Here is a 17,379-nt window from a genome sequence, read left to right as displayed (position 1 = left end):
AATTGTTAAAAGTTATTTGAGAAACGTCCTTTAAACTACGTTTTAAAGCTCTTATTGATAAGGCCTATTTTGAATATATATTTCATTATTTTCCTTTATTTTTATTATTATAATGAGAAAAGTGCCAACTTCCTGGAAAAGCCCTAAATTTATCAATCTTGCGGCGTCCTCGTGTCCAATGCACTCCAAAATTTGCACCGCTCACACAAACTAGCTCATGACTAAGGATTCTGTAGGGTTTCATCCCATTAAGCAAAAACTGACTAATAAGTTGCGAGTAGAGCCCAACGAATACCACTTGTATAAATTTAAAAAATCAGGGACATCGTCTTCGCCAGCGATGAGATTGAATCTGTGTCCTACGGGAAGTATTGTCGATCGTTATTAAATCGTCTCGCACGGCTAGCGAAAACAAAACAAGGCAGGAGAGAAAAATTATATCTTCAGCACGGCTAGCATGGGCAAGAGATAATTATATCCCAAAGGATATAAATAATATCCATATAACATATGTGTATTAATAAACGGGGGTAAACTTCTCCTATTCCATGTTTCAGTGATTTAGCGTAAATTTATCCCCTGTCAGGGGATATAATGAGGGGATATAATTTTTAGGAAAAGTTGACCCCAGTTTATTGTTTGTATATTATTTCCACCTGTGCGTCAATCTTATATAATATTATATAGTAATATAGTCATATAATCTAAGTCTCCTGTCCGGACGGACTGGAACCTTTTTTCTTGTCATAAAGGATATTTCGAGGGTGTCTCCTGATTTATGTGGTGTACAAGAGTATAAGAGGGCAACTAAACTACTCAATGTAATAACATTAAAAAAAAATAAAAGCTGTTAATGCGACTTAGCTGTGATAGACATATTGCCTTGAAGACTATTTTGTAAGAAACAATAAGTACTTTAAACATGTTATACATAATATTTATGTAACATCAATAAAAAATTGCCACTTTAGAACGATCTCCAATTTATTTCAAAGTTTATTTTATTCTTTTGGTGAGAAAATTGTGAAAATCTGTCTGGTACTTTCGGAGCTTATTCGGTATACACAAATAAACAAAGAAATCTTTCCTCTTATAGCTAATATATATAATATAAGTATATATATAGAAATATAGATTATATATAATTCCTTAAAACTCCCTTTAAACTACTTTTTATACATAATATACTATCATACTATATGATAGTATATTATGTATAAAAAGTATGACTATATGATAGTATATTATCTACTACTTACTAGTTGTTTACTGTCATACTTATTAAAGTATGATAGTAAACAACTAGTAAGTTGTTTTGGTACATTTTACCTTCAGTATTTCGTGATATCTGTTTAATTAGCTAAAATAAGTACCTATATATTCTTAGCATAATTTGTATACTCTATGACGTTATAGCGGAATGGAAAACTGAGGCAGTTTCATTGCTGTTATTTAGAGTTATCAAAATGTTGATATATTTTAGAGCTGCAAAGTTCCTATAATCATTTTAATCTATTTTTATGTTGCCTAAATTTCATAATTTATTTTTAGCCTGTACAAGTTGGTTTAGTGATTATATAATACTTTGTATAGCAGCCGGCGTTACTTTTTGGAATTCCATCATATACAATGTAAATTAAGCTTAAATTATTAAAGTCTGCAAAACCAGGCAAAACTGAAACTTTCAGTTCTAACCCAAGGTTAGGAAAATTGAGGTGTTCCTGCCTCGAAAAGCATGTTAAGAAAATGGTCCTGGTTACAATCACCAATACGTGATAATCATTAAAGACCACCAACCAGCATTGGAGCAGTGTGGTGGGTCTTTACTACAAAACTTTCTCTCTTGCGAGAAGGTTATGCCCATTAGTGGGACGTAATTAAAGCTAAGGATGATAAATGCTTAGACTTGAGCATAGCTGCCCAGCTATGCTCAAGTGGGCGTATACCAGGACGACAGGTGGTTTCATATTATATAGATGAGCTGGATTATTCATCGCTACAAACAGTTTTTGTGTTCTATAAATATCGATTTAGTTTTGTCTAATTTAAATCATACCGACTACCGATTCAATTATAATCCATAGAAAGATCTAATATTCTTTTCTGCAATATCTTTTATACTAATATTACCTGAACTTCCAAAGAAACATCATTAATGCTAGTAATACAACCACACTACACTGTATGGAGGAGGCGCCCGCCAGCCTACACTTGAACATGTCTATGCGTGTCTGTTTGTCTTCTATGATGTTCTGGAACTCGGCCTCGACGATCTGCCCATCGTAGTACGTGATGAGGTCCTCGAACGGGTACTCGTAGCCTTGGAGGCACTCGCATTTGTAGCCGCCGGAATCGAATCCGCGACCTTGAATTGGTACACACTGTGGAAAAATAATTACCACGATAAATTGGTTGTTTTTATTTTACAAATTATTCATTTTTTGCTAGCATTTATATTTTAATCATACCATTTTAATATTACTACACCATTTTGTAAGCACGAAATATTTTCTATTGTACCATGGTATGGTCAATGGTGGTATGGTATGGTATGTGGAAGATAGGGTGTGAATGTGAATATGTGTTATGGGTACTAAGATACCTGATGAATATTTTTATGTATATAATACACATAAATACTTGTAATATACAGATAAACACCCAGACACTGAAATACATTCATATTCATCACACAAACATTTTTCCAGTTATGGGAATCGAACCCACGATCTTAGATGCAGAAAGCAGGGTGGCTACCCACTGCGCAAACCGGCTTTCAAAAGAAATCTATATATAGGTCCCAACTACGCGACGCCACAGTGAAATGTCATTTTTCAGAAATAACATGATTTATAATTTTTTTTGTATGAAATAAATTAATACTGAATTTTGAAAAGTCGTAGAACAAAAGTTGTTAGTTTGATTATAGGAACTACAAGGCCAAGAGCTCTCTGGTATTTTTCATTTAACCCTATATATTAAAATAACTATTTCACAATAATTTCGAAATCCAATATCAGAAGTGAGATAGTCAGTTAATGATGTCTGAGGCTTCCTAGAATTGTTAGTTGACTGACAGGTTAACAGCCATTTATTATATAATAGGTAATACAACAAAAGGTAAAAAGGTGAAAATTTATACACAATATATATGCGGATTATATAATATGTAAATAAATACTATACTCACATATGAAGAGCTCCTATCGCATTTATCGGTGCTTTTGAAGGCGTTAGGTATATAGTATTTGTCCGGACACTGGTTCAGATCGAGAGACATCAGCGACATTGTAACTGCTACGACGCCCCTGAAACAACATATTCATACTAATGTCATCATGAATGATAATTGATTGCTTATAATTTTATTTTTTTTAATGTTTTAGAGATTTTTATATTTGTATATACCCGATGGTATATACAAATATAAAAATCCTGATGGACCCGAAAAGTTTTATTTAATTTTCAAGCCTAGGTCTACAAAAGCTCAAAAAAATCGTAAAAAACAGTCACGTTCACTCACTTAAACTCCAATTTGACTTTAACGTTATCCCATCCGAAGAACGGAGCTGCGTAAGTGATAACCCACTGTTTCAAATGCCCCTTGCAGTCGTAATACGGCTGAGTCCAGTGGCCATGTTGAATGCTCGCAGCTCTATAGAACGTCGGGTACCGTTCGTAATGCTTCAGATATCTTCCCATTTCATCGTCACGTATCTTCATTTTTAGGAAAAACTTCTCGAGGCTGTCGAAGTTGGTCGACCATCTTTGTTTTAGGAATTGGAACCAAGGTTTGTTTGTGTAGGCTTCATCTGAGAATATCAAATTATTACTTTTTTTATAATAAGTGGTGGTAATATAATACATTGCCTATGACTAGAGCAACACTTTGCAGGATATAATAATAATAATAATAACATCTTTATTTCAGGCAAAGCCCATATTAATACATTTAAAACAACAATTAGTATTACTTAATATACAATATCAAATTAAAAATTTAAATTACAGTATAAATTTATTCAAATGGCATGTCAAAAATATAAAATTAAAAGACAAAATAAAAAATAAAAATTAAATGCAAAATTACAATGAATAATGATAATTATTAAATTAAAACAAAAAAAAAAAAAATATTTAATACTATTTGCTCCGTGTATATAAGAGGGATACATAATATTGCAAAGTGGCCATAAATTTGAGGCGTAGGTGTTAAGCATTAAATGCCTGTAATTACATCAGTGTGTGTGCAGACCCTTCTTCAGACTGGAACCCAGCAATGCAACAATGCTGCTTAGCGGCAGAAATAAGCATGACGAATTTTGTCTTTATAACTTAAAAAAGCGATAGTATAGTAACCATATAGTAATGACAAAAGTAATCTTGTTTATACATGTTATAACAAAAATATCGTTGTCTAATTACCAGTGTTATTGATCCTTGCCATGTCCTCCAATTTGAACTTCCTTGTGTTCAACTCTGTCTTGTATGCAAAAGGCGCAAAGAATGTGCGATTGGTGAACTTATTCCTGTCCCAGTATGTACCTGAAACAAATTGTTATTGTTTGAATGTAACTATGCACCTCACCGATCATAAGCGATGATAGCCCAGTGGGACTTCGGGTTTAACTTGGGGGGGGGGGGGGGAGGTTTGTCCGATTCCCAGCACATACCTCTGACTTTTAGGTGAAGGGAAACATCGTGAGGAAACCTGCATGCCTCAATTTTTTCAAAGGTGTGTGGAGTCCAGTAATCATAAGAAAGGAAAAAGCAAAGCGTTTCGTTGCAGTTCAATGGCAGAAAGGAGATGGATCGAAAACAGTTCCCACGGGAAATAAAAAACCTGAATATACGCGACGTATTTGGAGGACTCTTATTAGTGAAAAGTTGTCCATTAAATAGTATTATAAAAAAACAAGTCTTACCAGCAGACCAAATCTTTGAATCGCCAAGAATTAAGGCGAGCGTCTCCCCCAACATCTGATCTTCAGTGAGGGGTTTATCTGCTACGCGCGTGCCACTGAACACCTCCTTAGGATCCGATACCTACACAACGACACATTCAAATAACAAGCGATATTATATAGGTAAAGATAAAAACCGACATCAGAAGTGGGATATCCAAATTCCGAATTAAGACCTGGCAACGGGATAAATCGCGTCTGTCGTAAATAAACGTATGAGAATAGCGACGCGAACCCGTTGCCGTTAGCCGTGACATACTTGGTATATTTCTACAACTTAAATTCAAATTCAAATTCAACCGAAATAATACTTCAGAGACTTTTGAGGTACATTATTTACAGTCTCTGAGACATATCAGTGAAACCGAAACCTAATAGTTTTTGAGTAAACCACTGCCATAAGTTATTAACTGAAAGAAATCCGATACAGCCCTAATATCACGTACAAAATTAAAATCGAGTGACTCCTGACACTTTATTAGGTACGCGTCGCGTAGCTTAAGTACTGTGCGCGTGTCGGTCTTTTATCTTCAATAAGGTTGCCACTTTGAATGTTTTGAATTCATTCGCATGAAAAGATAAATATGATTCTTTTAAAATAATATTTTTACAGGGTGATTCCTCATGAAATATACTATGCACCCTTCAACAGTACTTCGTAATTCCCGACGTCAGAAGTGAGATACTAATATGACGATGTCTTTAAGAATTTAGTCTAGTAAGGATCACAATGTGAAAATGGCTACTAATTATTATAAAAGTAGGCACATACCTGCAAGAATGCACTAATAAAGTTGGCGAGTCGCACCGCCATTTTCGCTTGATTCTCGAACTGTTCCTCAGCACCGTATGCGATGTCGCCGTTCAGGAACAAATCCGTTGGGTTATATCTGCCACAAATATACAGTTTTTTTTTTTAATTAAAAATGTTTTATTCATGTAGACCTTATCACAGGCACTTATGTAGCGTTCATACATTTAACATGTTAACTAATGTTAGGTGATGGTGATAACTGCATGCGTTATCTTAATACTTACTAAAGCTACGAGGGTTCAAAAACGCGCCCTGGTCTAAGAAGAGCAAACAACTTAGCCAGGTTTCAAAACAATAAGCTACTTAAAGTATTTTAATATATATATACCTTAAAACATACATAACTCCGACAGTTCAGAGGCGCGTGCTGGGAATCGAGTTTAGTCTCCGTAATGGAAGCAGGAATCCAGACCACTAACCTATTACCATTTTTTTGAAGCATCGATCATTAGAGACTTGTAGACCTCTATTTAACAAGTATAATGTTCTCCCCCTACCTTGCCTCTATACTTATGAAACACTTCTACTAGTGAGACTCCCTGTCAATGTAACGAATTTAATTTGATACGAAGAGTTAGGGGAGACAATCAAAACCTATTTAAAACATAATATTGTTATGTACTTCCTTAATTAAATCTCATAAACCAACTGGTAGAATGTACTGGATTCTATTTTGTATTATAAAATCTCAATGTACCTACATTCTTGTGAATAAATTATTATTATTAAAAAAAGTGTTAGGTTAGTGAACTCTATTTAGTTCTTGTGACAGAAGATGAACTCACTCGGAACAGTTATGTGGTTGCACTCCTCGGATGAAGTTCAGTACTTCGTAAATGTTGACTCGTTCAGTGTGCAGTGAGGCCGGGCCGCTGGTCGAGTTCACATACTGGTAGTAGCGGTCGGCGTAGATCGCACGGATAAACGGGTGCGCTTTCTCCCATTGCACAGGCAGGCGTTGAATCCCTGGAAATAATCACAAAAATATTGTAATACCAGAAACTTAGCCTCGTACGACACCCGCGGTTAGAGGTGCAGTGTTCGTAAAAGGACTTAATCACTTACACCCAATCTTTGAGCAGTCAAAGTTATTGTAGTACTGATCGGATGTGGCTCTCTCGATGATCTCTCCTAAGTACGGTCGCCGTACGATGCTCGGCAGGCGGAATCCAGGTCTGCAGCGACACTGGTAGCCACCACGTCGGAAACCCCAGCCGTGGATTGGTTCGCACTAGAAATATAAATAATCCTCAACTAAAGTCTATTGTTTCTTACTTATTTTATGATGAACTATTTTAGTGTTTAGAAAAATATTTTAAGCCATTATTTTTACGAAGATTGTATTCATGGTGACACAAGTTAGAAAATACAAAGGGCTACAACCCTTGGTATTTTCTAACTTGTGTCCAGTATATTGTTAAAAAAATATTAAATATTAAATATAGGGCTGCCAGCATGTGTTGCAAAATTGTATGCAAAGTACATACAATTTTGATAACCCAGTTTTTCAAACAATAACTGAAAAATAAACTTGCAATAATTATTCATACCTCAGTGGTTTCTTCTTTACACCTTGCTGTGGAGGCAAATCTATTTGGTTTGTCGTTGCCCTCACTGGGAGGGCATTGGTTTATGTCTATCCTGTCGTAGTCCATCTCCATTACAACTGCTGCTGTGTATCTGTTGATTTCAGTTAACACTTAAACAAATGCATCCTTCTAATATTATAAATGCGAAAGTTTGTAAGTATGGATGGATGCTTGTTATTTGATCACGCCAAAACTACTAAACCAATTTGAATGAAACTTTGAATGGAGTTGATTATACTTTGGATTAACACAAAAAGCCAAAAAGCTAATGGTCCTTGCAGATTTTTTTAAAAACCAATATATTCCATTACAAGTTATGGGCAACAGCTCACACAGTCACTTAATCAAACTCACAGTTACTTAATCTATGCAATATATATATATATATATATATATATATACTGTGACTATACACACATAACGATCTAGCACCAAAGTAAGCATAGCTTCTGTTATGGGTACATAATACATTAAGATTTATAATATTCAGATAAACACCCAGACACTGAAAAACAGTTATGTTCATACACAAACATTTTCCACCTGTGGGAATTGAACTCACAGCCTTGGACACTGGAAGCTGGGTTGCTGCCCACTGAGCCAATCAACAGTTATCATCATTTTGCCATATATTTTTAGGACTATGGAATAGGTTAAAGCTTGCAATAACTATTAATTAATAAAATATATGATTACTTTTTACATTATATATAATGTATACTGTATGTTATGATTTTGCCTGTAATCAGTTTGCACTTTCAGTGTTTGTTGTTTCTTAGGAAGACTGAAAATACCAAAAGGAAATTTTTGCTTAGCAAGAAGTAAATTTAGGTTTTTTGACTAGTTTTACAGTTTACTAGGCTGCATAAAATTAGTAATTCTTTTAAGGGATTGTATATCTTTATATAACAAATTACCAGATGAAATCCTTGAGATGTCTCTCAATAAGTTTAAAGTTTTTATAATAGAAAAATCCTATTATAATATTAAGAATTACATGTATAATAAAAAAACCTGGCTGAGTTTTTTGTGGGCTCTTCTTAGACCAGGGTGCGTTAAGAACAATGCAGTTATCACCATCACTCACATTAGTGTAACATGTTATATGTATGAACGCTTCATAAGTGCCTCTAATAAGGTCTACATGAATAAAAGATTTTTAAATTTGAATTTGAATTTAAACAAGCTACAGCAACAATGATAATCCTAAATAAGTGCCTCCTAGTCTTTACAGGTTTTAAACAACTTTTTTCTACAACTGGACATTATAACTTACGTGGGATATTCAATGTGTCTGAACTGTGTGTGTCTAGGATAGATATCTGCAACGGGAGAAACAGCTGCCACAAGCCACTTGTTCAATCTGCCACAATCAAAATAAGGTTTTGTCCAGTTGACAGGTCCTGGTGTCTGTAAACAAATAATTTAACTTTAACTCAATGATCCTTTATTTAAAGAGCTGTACACTATTTACAGTCATAATTAACATACTATTATGTATAAATAATACAATATTGCATAGTAACACGTTTATTGAGCTAGGTAGCAAAACTTGACAGTATGTGTACATGTAATAAATAATAATTAAACTACCATCTTGGTTTTACTTTTGTTAAGAAAAGGTAAACAAAGATAGATACTTATATATGACACACCCTTCCCCCAAGTTTGTTGTATAAATTAACAGTTTAACAATTTAAATCAACAGCACACTATTAAAAATATAACACATTCCAACAATACATTATTTATTATTGATAGTAAGTGGAAAAACATCCTATAAACAGAGCAACACTTCACAGGCAAGGAACACGCCCTGCAAAATGCCGCCCTGTCTCCATCAATTTGAGGTGTAGGTGTTAAGCCTCATAAGCCTGTAACTACACCGACCAGAACGCCCTACAAACTGCAAACAGAATTGCAACAATGCTGCTTAGCAGCAAAAATCAGCGTAGTGATAATACTTTCCCGGACAAGCTCACACAAAGATCTATTACTACATTTAAACAATTTTACAGACATCTCAACATTCATACACTTCTTAATCTATCTTGAGGTAAAAATTAAAATGTCAATTTAAAACCAGAGCTACAAACATTCCTAATAGTATGTATTTGGGATGCTTCAGGCTGTAACTTTAATCTCAGAAGTCCTGGTATCTTTTTGACCTTCTTCTTCCTAGGGTGCAGTCTCCTTACAAAGGTTGGCAATCATTAGCGCTATCACCACTGCTCTATATAATGAATTGGTGCAATTTCCAAACCATTGTCGTAGCCATTTTGAGCCATGATATTCTTTTCCGGCCAGGATTTCTTCTGACCAATATTAAAAATGCATAGATATGTTTATTTGATTGTTAACTTTGTTGGTTTCAATCACTGCAGTACTCCTTATGAAATACATTATACATAGCTTTTATATTGGCATAGGATAATTTTCACCCTAGAAAATCAGACAAGAATATTCCTAAAGGGGCCAGGACCTAATTAATATACATTAAAACTTATAATCTCACAAGAGCCAGGACCTAATATACATTACAACTTAAAATAACATTTAACAACAATATTATTATGTATAAATCTATAAGTATTAATAGTTTTATACAAACCTCATCGTTTCCTGGTGGTCCGTGGAATGTGAATGTCTCATTAGTATTATTGGCATATCTGATTTCAACTTGGTATGTTGTTTTGGTATCATGACGCTTCTCAACTTTATCAGGCAGCCATAGTGAATACCACTCATTAATGCGATAAAAATCTGAAGTATAATCTTTGGACAGGCTGTCAGGTTCGTAAGCACCTTGATCTTCTACGTAGAAAGTGTTTAATGTTGATATCTTTTGTAAATGTACGGGATCATTAAAATCATCTGCTCGTAAAGCTCTTGGTGCAAATCTCGGCATTGTCTTATTGAAGAACCCTCGATACGACGATGTGTACGACATATTCGGCGAGAAATATAACGAACTAGCGTTTATATACGGGTTCGAAGATACATCCGCTACAGATGATAGGAAATAATACATCATACCTGGATCATAGGTATCGTTTATAGCCGGCCTTATAAACCTTGACTGTAAAATGTAACTCCAGAAAAACGCTCTGGTCATGGCCATGTTGTGTAAATGCAACATAGCGGTTCTGTTCGGGAAGACAGGGTTAATGTTTATCTCTTTTACATCGGGATGGTGGGAGACCGAATCTTCTGGCAAAAAGAGATCATCTAGATGGCTGATATAGCAGTTATCTGTTGAAACTTTGTCCATTTTGCCCCGAATCTCGTCGAAAGAATCGCGTATTTGCCATTCATATTGTCCGGCCACACCCCACAATAACACACCCAATGAAACTAATAATATTAAACAATTAATTTTCTCCATTGTTGCCCATACACTACGATCATTACAAATTAAGTTAAAGCTGCATATAACAGTGCACAGTTAGGTAATTTAATATTTTTTAATTTGTTTCGCCCACATCGTGAATTGTAACCGAAAATTGTTTTGATTTGACAGTATTGAGCGGCACTGATTACGATTGTCTATAGTCGAATTACACAAAGAACAAGAAGACAGAACAAGCATAGATTAAATGATCCAGAAAAATGAGAATATAAACGCTATGCTATGGTAAGACATCGTAAAATTGTGCCTCAACTGAAATTAATGAATTTAGTATTGCTATACATACGTATTGTATAAGTAATAAGAGTGGCATATTTTTTATGCATTTAAATAAATAACAACTTTTATAAACGAAGTTTTTTTTTCCATTGTTTCGGGGAAAATTTACTGTCAGTTTTTATAACCATAAACAACTGTTATTGATGGTGGTTGTCAAAATCAAAAGTAAATAAAAAAAACTTTTCATCTACTGCATAACCTTACTTTCTAAAAGCGATAGCTAAAGCAGTGTAAATAAATAACAAATTAATATAAAAATAATACTTAACACCTCACCATGGCTGGAACATTGTTCCGTAAGTTTAAAGGTGATGTTTTATGTTAATGATTCCACTTCTGTGATAAATTAACCGAAATTTCTTTTTTCAGGTTCCTTCATAAATACGACTTTATCCTTCCAAAAACAAAATTTTACGATTATTGTAAGTAAAGATTGATGTATTCTTAACTTTTCATCTCAATATTGCTCTACGAAAATCTTAATACTTTTTGATTGTGAAATATAGTAAGTATAATAAATTGTATCAAAATATTTTTTTTTAGAGATCCATTAACACAGGCTCAGTATTTTATGCTGCTCGTAAAGGGACTAGAGCTAAGGCGCGAGCCAAAAAGGTGAAAGTTGAAATAACTAAAGTTGGGTTCATTCCGCACAACCAAAGGGGAAAAGATAAGTAAGTCATGATATTATTTTTATGGTGTTCACATAAAATAGCTACTCAACTTTTAACATTAAACTCAAATAAAAGCATTGAAACATGAACTTTATATGTTCTATATAAACTGTTGTTTGAAATTGCGATGGGAGATATTATAATGAAAAGCTGTGGGCACAAACACAGGTGCATTCTTTATTCTCTTACTCTCAAAGCCAATGTGACAGCAGTTCTGACACAACCTTTCTATATACTAATATTACACATAGTTATATATATTATAATAATACACATAACATAGCATTTCATATACACATAGTTATATATACTATAATAATGCACATAATAAAGTAGTTCACAGTTAGATTTTAAAAGTTTTTCTGCTTTTTATTGCCCTATTCTTTAGAAATGTTATAGGCTACTTAACATAACTACAATCACTAGCAACCAAGCCCAGTATATTCTGTTGAATAGCAGATGAAAGTATGGTAAAAATTTATTTATTACTATTGTATGTAGATGAACAGCTGATCAAAACAATAAAAATTTCAGGGTAGCCAAAGTTAACATTAACAAGCACCAAGACATGTCCTATAAGTTGATATCTAACGATGATGTGTTCCCAATGCGCTATTATCAGTGGGTGGTGTACACTGCAGAGGATGCTGTGAAGGCACACCAGGAAACTCACCACCCGACAATGTACAATGATACTAATGCATATGTTTATGCACAAGTGTCAATCAATATGGAAGCTGCTAAAAAGGTAAAATTCTTTTTCACGCAATAGACTGAATTGCTATGATGACATGTAACTTGTTATGAGGTTATATCTATCTTAGTAGGATAGCCATAAACAAGAATCAAATTGAATCTTAGTAGAATGCTTAAGAACTATTTCATAGAATCAATTCAGATTTTTGTATACACTAACATTAGAAGAACCTTTAGAGTATGATTGAATGAATGAATGAATGAATAAACTTTCATTCATCATCATCATATCAACCGATAGACGTCCACTGCTGGATATAGGTATTTTGTAGGGAGTTCCAAATTCCACAGTATTGTGCCGCTTGAATCCAGCGGCTACATGTGACGCGCCTAATGTCGTCCGTCGACCTCGTCGGGGGTCGACCAACGCTGCGTTTACCAGTGACCAGACCCCAACGTCTATCCCTCCTCGGAACTATGTGCCCCGCCCATTGTAACTTCAGCTTCGCGACTCGTTGATGTCTATGTCGGTAACTCTGGTTCTTCTACGGATCTCCACATTTCTGATTTTATCCACCCAAACACTGACAAACATTCATGTTCATCACACATAGACGAAAAAAGCAGGGTTGCTGCCCACTGCGCCAACCGACTGTCAACCAGTGTTTATGTCAACATTGTTTCTAGTTACGTTTTCCAAAATGAATTTCCAGCGCCAATACTTATAGTTATTACTCGACAGAACCATCCTCATGTGCCGCTTGGCGAAGTCGGCAGCGATCCTGTTTTCTGAGTCCAATGCTGTGGGTTCGATTCCCACAACTGGAAAATGTTTGTGTGATGAACATGAATGTTTTTCAGAGTCTGGGTGTTTATCTGTATATTATAAGTATTTATGTATATTATTCATAAAAATATTAATCAGTTATCTTAGTACTCATTTCACAAGCTACGCTTGATTTGGGACTAGATGGCGATGTGTGTATTGTCGTAGTATATTTATTTATTTATTTAACGTTCGACTGCAGATTAGCATATTCGGTTCCAAGTACTAAAGCATTTCCACCACAAGATAATAACTATCGTCAATAAAAAAAATACAATATAATAACTAACTTATAACAGGCAACATTGCGACAGTGTTCCAAAACTTTAGAGTCTACTGACTACTGCCCTGGTATAGTCTTAGTTATTGGATTTTTCTATCAAGAATAAGAGAAATGTTTTTATGACCGTTGCTTTTACTTCCGTCCCGTATCTGCATGTGCATCCGTCCCGTCACAGTGATAATAGAGTAAATGTTTAACTTTTACAGAATCGTTTTGTGGAAAACATCCAACGACTTGCATTACTTCCTCACTATTTTCCCCGCGATGAGGAGCGCACGATTCTAGCATTCTGCAAGGGGCCGGAGCTGATCAAACAGGTCGCTGAGGCCGGTGCCACGACTGTTGGCAGTACTGAATTGGTTAAGAAGATTCAGGTAATATTTATTTACTTTTCCATCCTGCGTTAGATTATTCGTACGCGTACGTTTCAGCGTGTGTTCATATTACAGGGATGATAGCCTAGTGGTAAGGATTAGCATATACGTTAGTGTGTAGCGTTATGTGCGTTTTAAGCAAATCAATATGCACTTTAAGCGGTATAGCCCAGTGGTAAAGCTGAAAAGGGAAAAGTATCTATATACTTGGACCTTGCTCAGCGTTATTGTTCCGTTCGTCGTTTCAGTCAATGGTCTTCTCGCGAAAAGCTTCGACCAACATCTTAAGAAGCTTTTGCTTGGTTGTTGGAGCAAGGGTAGGATACAGAAGGCAGTAGTCCTTGAAACGGCGGTTGCTTCGGCATTCATGAGCCCCGAGAGCGGGGGTGGATACATTTTTAATAGTGTTTTATATTTTTTTAAGCATTGTTAAGAATTAAAAAAAAAAATGAAAATCAATAAATGATAGAAAAATAATAATGTACATTTTTTTTATAACTAGGAAGGCGAAATCAAATTTAGCGACTACGACTATGTAATAGCCCATCCCAACATCCTAACCGACTTGGTACCAATCCGTGGTCTGATGAAGAGGAGGTTCCCTAATGTTCGCAGTGGAACCCTAGACGCCAATATATGCGAGCTGGTGAAAAAGTTTGCAGCAGGGGTTCCGTATAAAGTTATCAGGGATGAGCATCAGCAGAACTTTGGCTTTACAGAGGTCCCTATTGGACGGGTAAGTACAAAATATCCTCTTTGGTCTTCCTAGGCCGTTGTACGCAACGCCCGTAAATGCGACTCCTCGCTAGAAAAAATATCCTATTGGATAGAAGCAGGCGTTACTTTGCGGAAATCCATGATATATTATGAAAAATAAGCTTATTTTGCTATAGTCCGCAAAAAGCAGGAGAATCTGTATGGTGTAATTTATAATTTCAAATCAAAGTCAAAGTCAAATATTTCTTTATTCAAATAGGCACATAGATGGCACTTTTGATGCGTTATTGTATACAAAATGTGTACATAGCAGTGAGTAGTGATGGCGATAACTACAATCGTAAACTTAAAACTAAAGCTACGAGGGTTCCAATCGCGCCCTGGTCTAAGAAGAAGCCCACAACAAACTTAGCCGGGTGTTCTTTTTGTTATCACCATCTCACATTGTCATTAGAAAAAATTCTTCAATCCTCATACTCCACACCAAACAGATCTTCAGCAATGTACCCTCTCACGTTTCGCAACGAAACCGGAGCATCCTCAGAAGATGTGGAGGTGTGGAGTATAACGATTGAAGACGACGAACGATCCATGCAACTGGGTCGAAATATCGACAAATCGAAAATATTATCGTGTTATGTACCCGTTAAATTCTTTTATTCAGTAAATGTTTTTTTTCTATATTGAGCATCCCAAATAAAATCGGCAGGGTGATTACGTATCTCGCGACAGGCTTGCGTCAGGCGTAAATCTTGCAATCACTGCTGTCAAACGTCACTTTTGTTTATTTATTGTATGGAAATGTGACGTTTGACAGCAGTGATCGCAAGAATTACGCCTGTCGCAAGCCTGTCGCGAGATACGTAATCACCCTGCGGTTTCCCTTATATACAATGTCCTACTTTTGTTTTAGAAATTCGTCTTATTATTTAAATGGCTGCTCCCAAACCGGGTGTACATACGTTACATTATAAAATTAAATTTATTTTAAATCTTTTGCCAAATATCATCTTGATGCCTTCGATTCAGTGGACCGCCGAGCTAGAAGGCTCATCGGTGACCTAGCCAATGAAAAACTTCAGAGTTTGGAGCATGGTCACAAGGTTGCCTGCCTTTCGGTATTCTATCTATCTATATATATATATAAAAGAAAGTGTGTGGGTATGTTCCGTATAGACTCCGAAACGGCTAGACCGATTTCAATGAAACTTTCAGGGAATCTCCGGATTGACCTGGCGAGTAATCCTGAAAAGTTTGGTGACGATCGGAGCACTCCTATTCTTGAACTGTCAAATACAGCTTTTATTTACTATGATGATATTCTATTGTTGGGTGTACATGGGTGTAGATAATGATCTTCACCCGCTCGAGAAGAGAATAGAAGAGAATGAATACGGAGAGAAATAAACGACTTAACTCAAGAGTGAATAGGCATCTTCTAGGCAAGCGCGCTCCACCTTAGGCTGCATCACCACTTACCATCTGAAAATGTATTACTAATATAAAAGAACCACATTGCCAAGTGCAGGATAGTCAAGAGAAAAAAAATTACTTTCCTATTGCAATCAGATATCAGATCAAATAACTGTACATGATAATTTTAATAATAACTAGTGGTTCCTCGGGACTGCGTCCGCGTGCAACTTCTGATAAGAAAATTTATTCCATACAAATTTAATTTTTATAATCTATTCTTTCCTACAACCCACCGCGTCGCATGTCCCGCGTAAAAAATTTGGTTTTGTGCAAAGATTAGCGTATCAACTAACAAACTTAAAAACAAATCCATATAAAAAATACCTATTCCAAATGGTTTTATTTTGTTTCAGCTAAATATGGAAGCAAAGCAAGTAGCAGAAAATATTGACTCCTTACTAAAGGATATTCAGTCAGTAAGGCCAAAGAGGGATGGATTATTTATTACCAGGTATTATATACTCTATATAGTGTACCTGAGATTTAACGTTCCAAATAAATTATAAAAAAATTAGTTTTTATTTTGTAATAAATTTTAGACTAAAAAAAAATATTTAAATAGCATGACAATTGCCCATTTTATATAAATTTAATTTTGAATATACCTACCTATTGATAAGGAAGAAAAATACATATAACTACAATTTTCGCTCAGATTAAAATGTTTAAAGCTGTTTGAAATTATAAATTAGATATTAGTAATTTTAAAGTTTCTGAATTTTAAATAATTTTAAATTATGTTTTAGTATGTATGAAATTATATTCTTTACTAAACTATTATTATTCATTGAGTTAAAGCACATAAACATACAGTGTTGTGCTTTTATCTAACATTATATAACTACTTGTATTTATAGAAGTTGGATATTTAATCCAATTATAACATGTAACTTCATTGTGATTCCAACTTTAAGAAATCACGCAATTTCTAACGTGAGTCAAAATGCTTCTTTATTTTTTCAGGTGTCTCATAGTAAGCCCACCATCTTCCGAGAAGTTAAAGATTGATCCCTTCGTCCACGTAGATCGTACTCTGTCTAATGAAGTGCAAGAAGACAGTGACGATGAAGACGAAGCCGCCGCCGCAAAAGCCTAGCATGTATATTAAAGTAATAATTTGTGCTATAAGAGTAGTTGTAATAAAGTTATACAGTTATGTTCTTAGTTTTATTACAAAATATAATTCTGAAAAGCAAATGATGACGTAGGGAACATTTTAACAACCTGTGGCAACATTTAGAACCGGAGTGACGTTTATAAAGATGACGACTGCTTATC

General features: G+C 35.0%; 2 protein-coding genes across 2 annotated transcripts; one reads left to right on the top strand and one right to left on the bottom strand.

Annotated features, from left to right (window-relative positions):
* Positions 1-1,206: 1,206 nt before the first annotated feature.
* On the bottom strand, positions 1,207-10,906 carry LOC120626926. Its single transcript, XM_039894733.1, has 11 exons — positions 9,979-10,906; positions 8,644-8,777; positions 7,329-7,458; positions 6,844-7,009; positions 6,564-6,744; positions 5,737-5,854; positions 4,926-5,046; positions 4,426-4,545; positions 3,524-3,812; positions 3,191-3,308; positions 1,207-2,381 (listed from the first exon to the last, which is right to left on the bottom strand). Exons 1-11 carry the CDS (start codon positions 10,750-10,752, stop codon positions 2,127-2,129), a joined length of 2,406 nt encoding a protein of 801 aa, XP_039750667.1. The 5' UTR covers positions 10,753-10,906; the 3' UTR covers positions 1,207-2,126.
* A 322-nt stretch (positions 10,907-11,228) lies between these two features.
* Positions 11,229-17,258, top strand: LOC120626798 (50S ribosomal protein L1). Its single transcript, XM_039894546.1, has 8 exons — positions 11,229-11,351; positions 11,425-11,477; positions 11,599-11,729; positions 12,264-12,477; positions 13,741-13,908; positions 14,411-14,644; positions 16,455-16,552; positions 17,065-17,258. The coding sequence occupies exons 1-8, from the start codon at positions 11,333-11,335 to the stop codon at positions 17,195-17,197; spliced, it is 1,050 nt and encodes a 349-aa protein (XP_039750480.1). The 5' UTR covers positions 11,229-11,332; the 3' UTR covers positions 17,198-17,258.
* The last annotated feature ends 121 nt before the right edge of the window (positions 17,259-17,379 follow it).

This window comes from Pararge aegeria, chromosome 10 (assembly GCF_905163445.1).
Source record: "Pararge aegeria chromosome 10, ilParAegt1.1, whole genome shotgun sequence".
Lineage (NCBI taxonomy): Eukaryota > Metazoa > Arthropoda > Insecta > Lepidoptera > Nymphalidae > Pararge > Pararge aegeria.
Note: the sequence above shows the minus strand (reverse complement) of the source record. Positions and strands in the feature narration are given on the sequence as shown.

Coding starts and splice junctions, on each gene's coding strand:
- LOC120626926 (XM_039894733.1), bottom strand. CDS start 10,752: ATGGAGAAAATTAATTGTTTAATATTATTAGTTTCATTGGGTGTGTTA. Junction 5,047..5,736: donor TTATTAGTGCATTCTTGCAG/GTATGTGCCTAC, acceptor GTCGTTGTGTAG/GTATCGGATCCTAAGGAGGT. Junction 3,813..4,425: donor GGCAAGGATCAATAACACTG/GTAATTAGACAA, acceptor TGATATTCTCAG/ATGAAGCCTACACAAACAAA.
- LOC120626798 (XM_039894546.1), top strand. Junction 11,730..12,263: donor AACCAAAGGGGAAAAGATAA/GTAAGTCATGAT, acceptor TAAAAATTTCAG/GGTAGCCAAAGTTAACATTA. Junction 14,645..16,454: donor CAGAGGTCCCTATTGGACGG/GTAAGTACAAAA, acceptor ATTTTGTTTCAG/CTAAATATGGAAGCAAAGCA.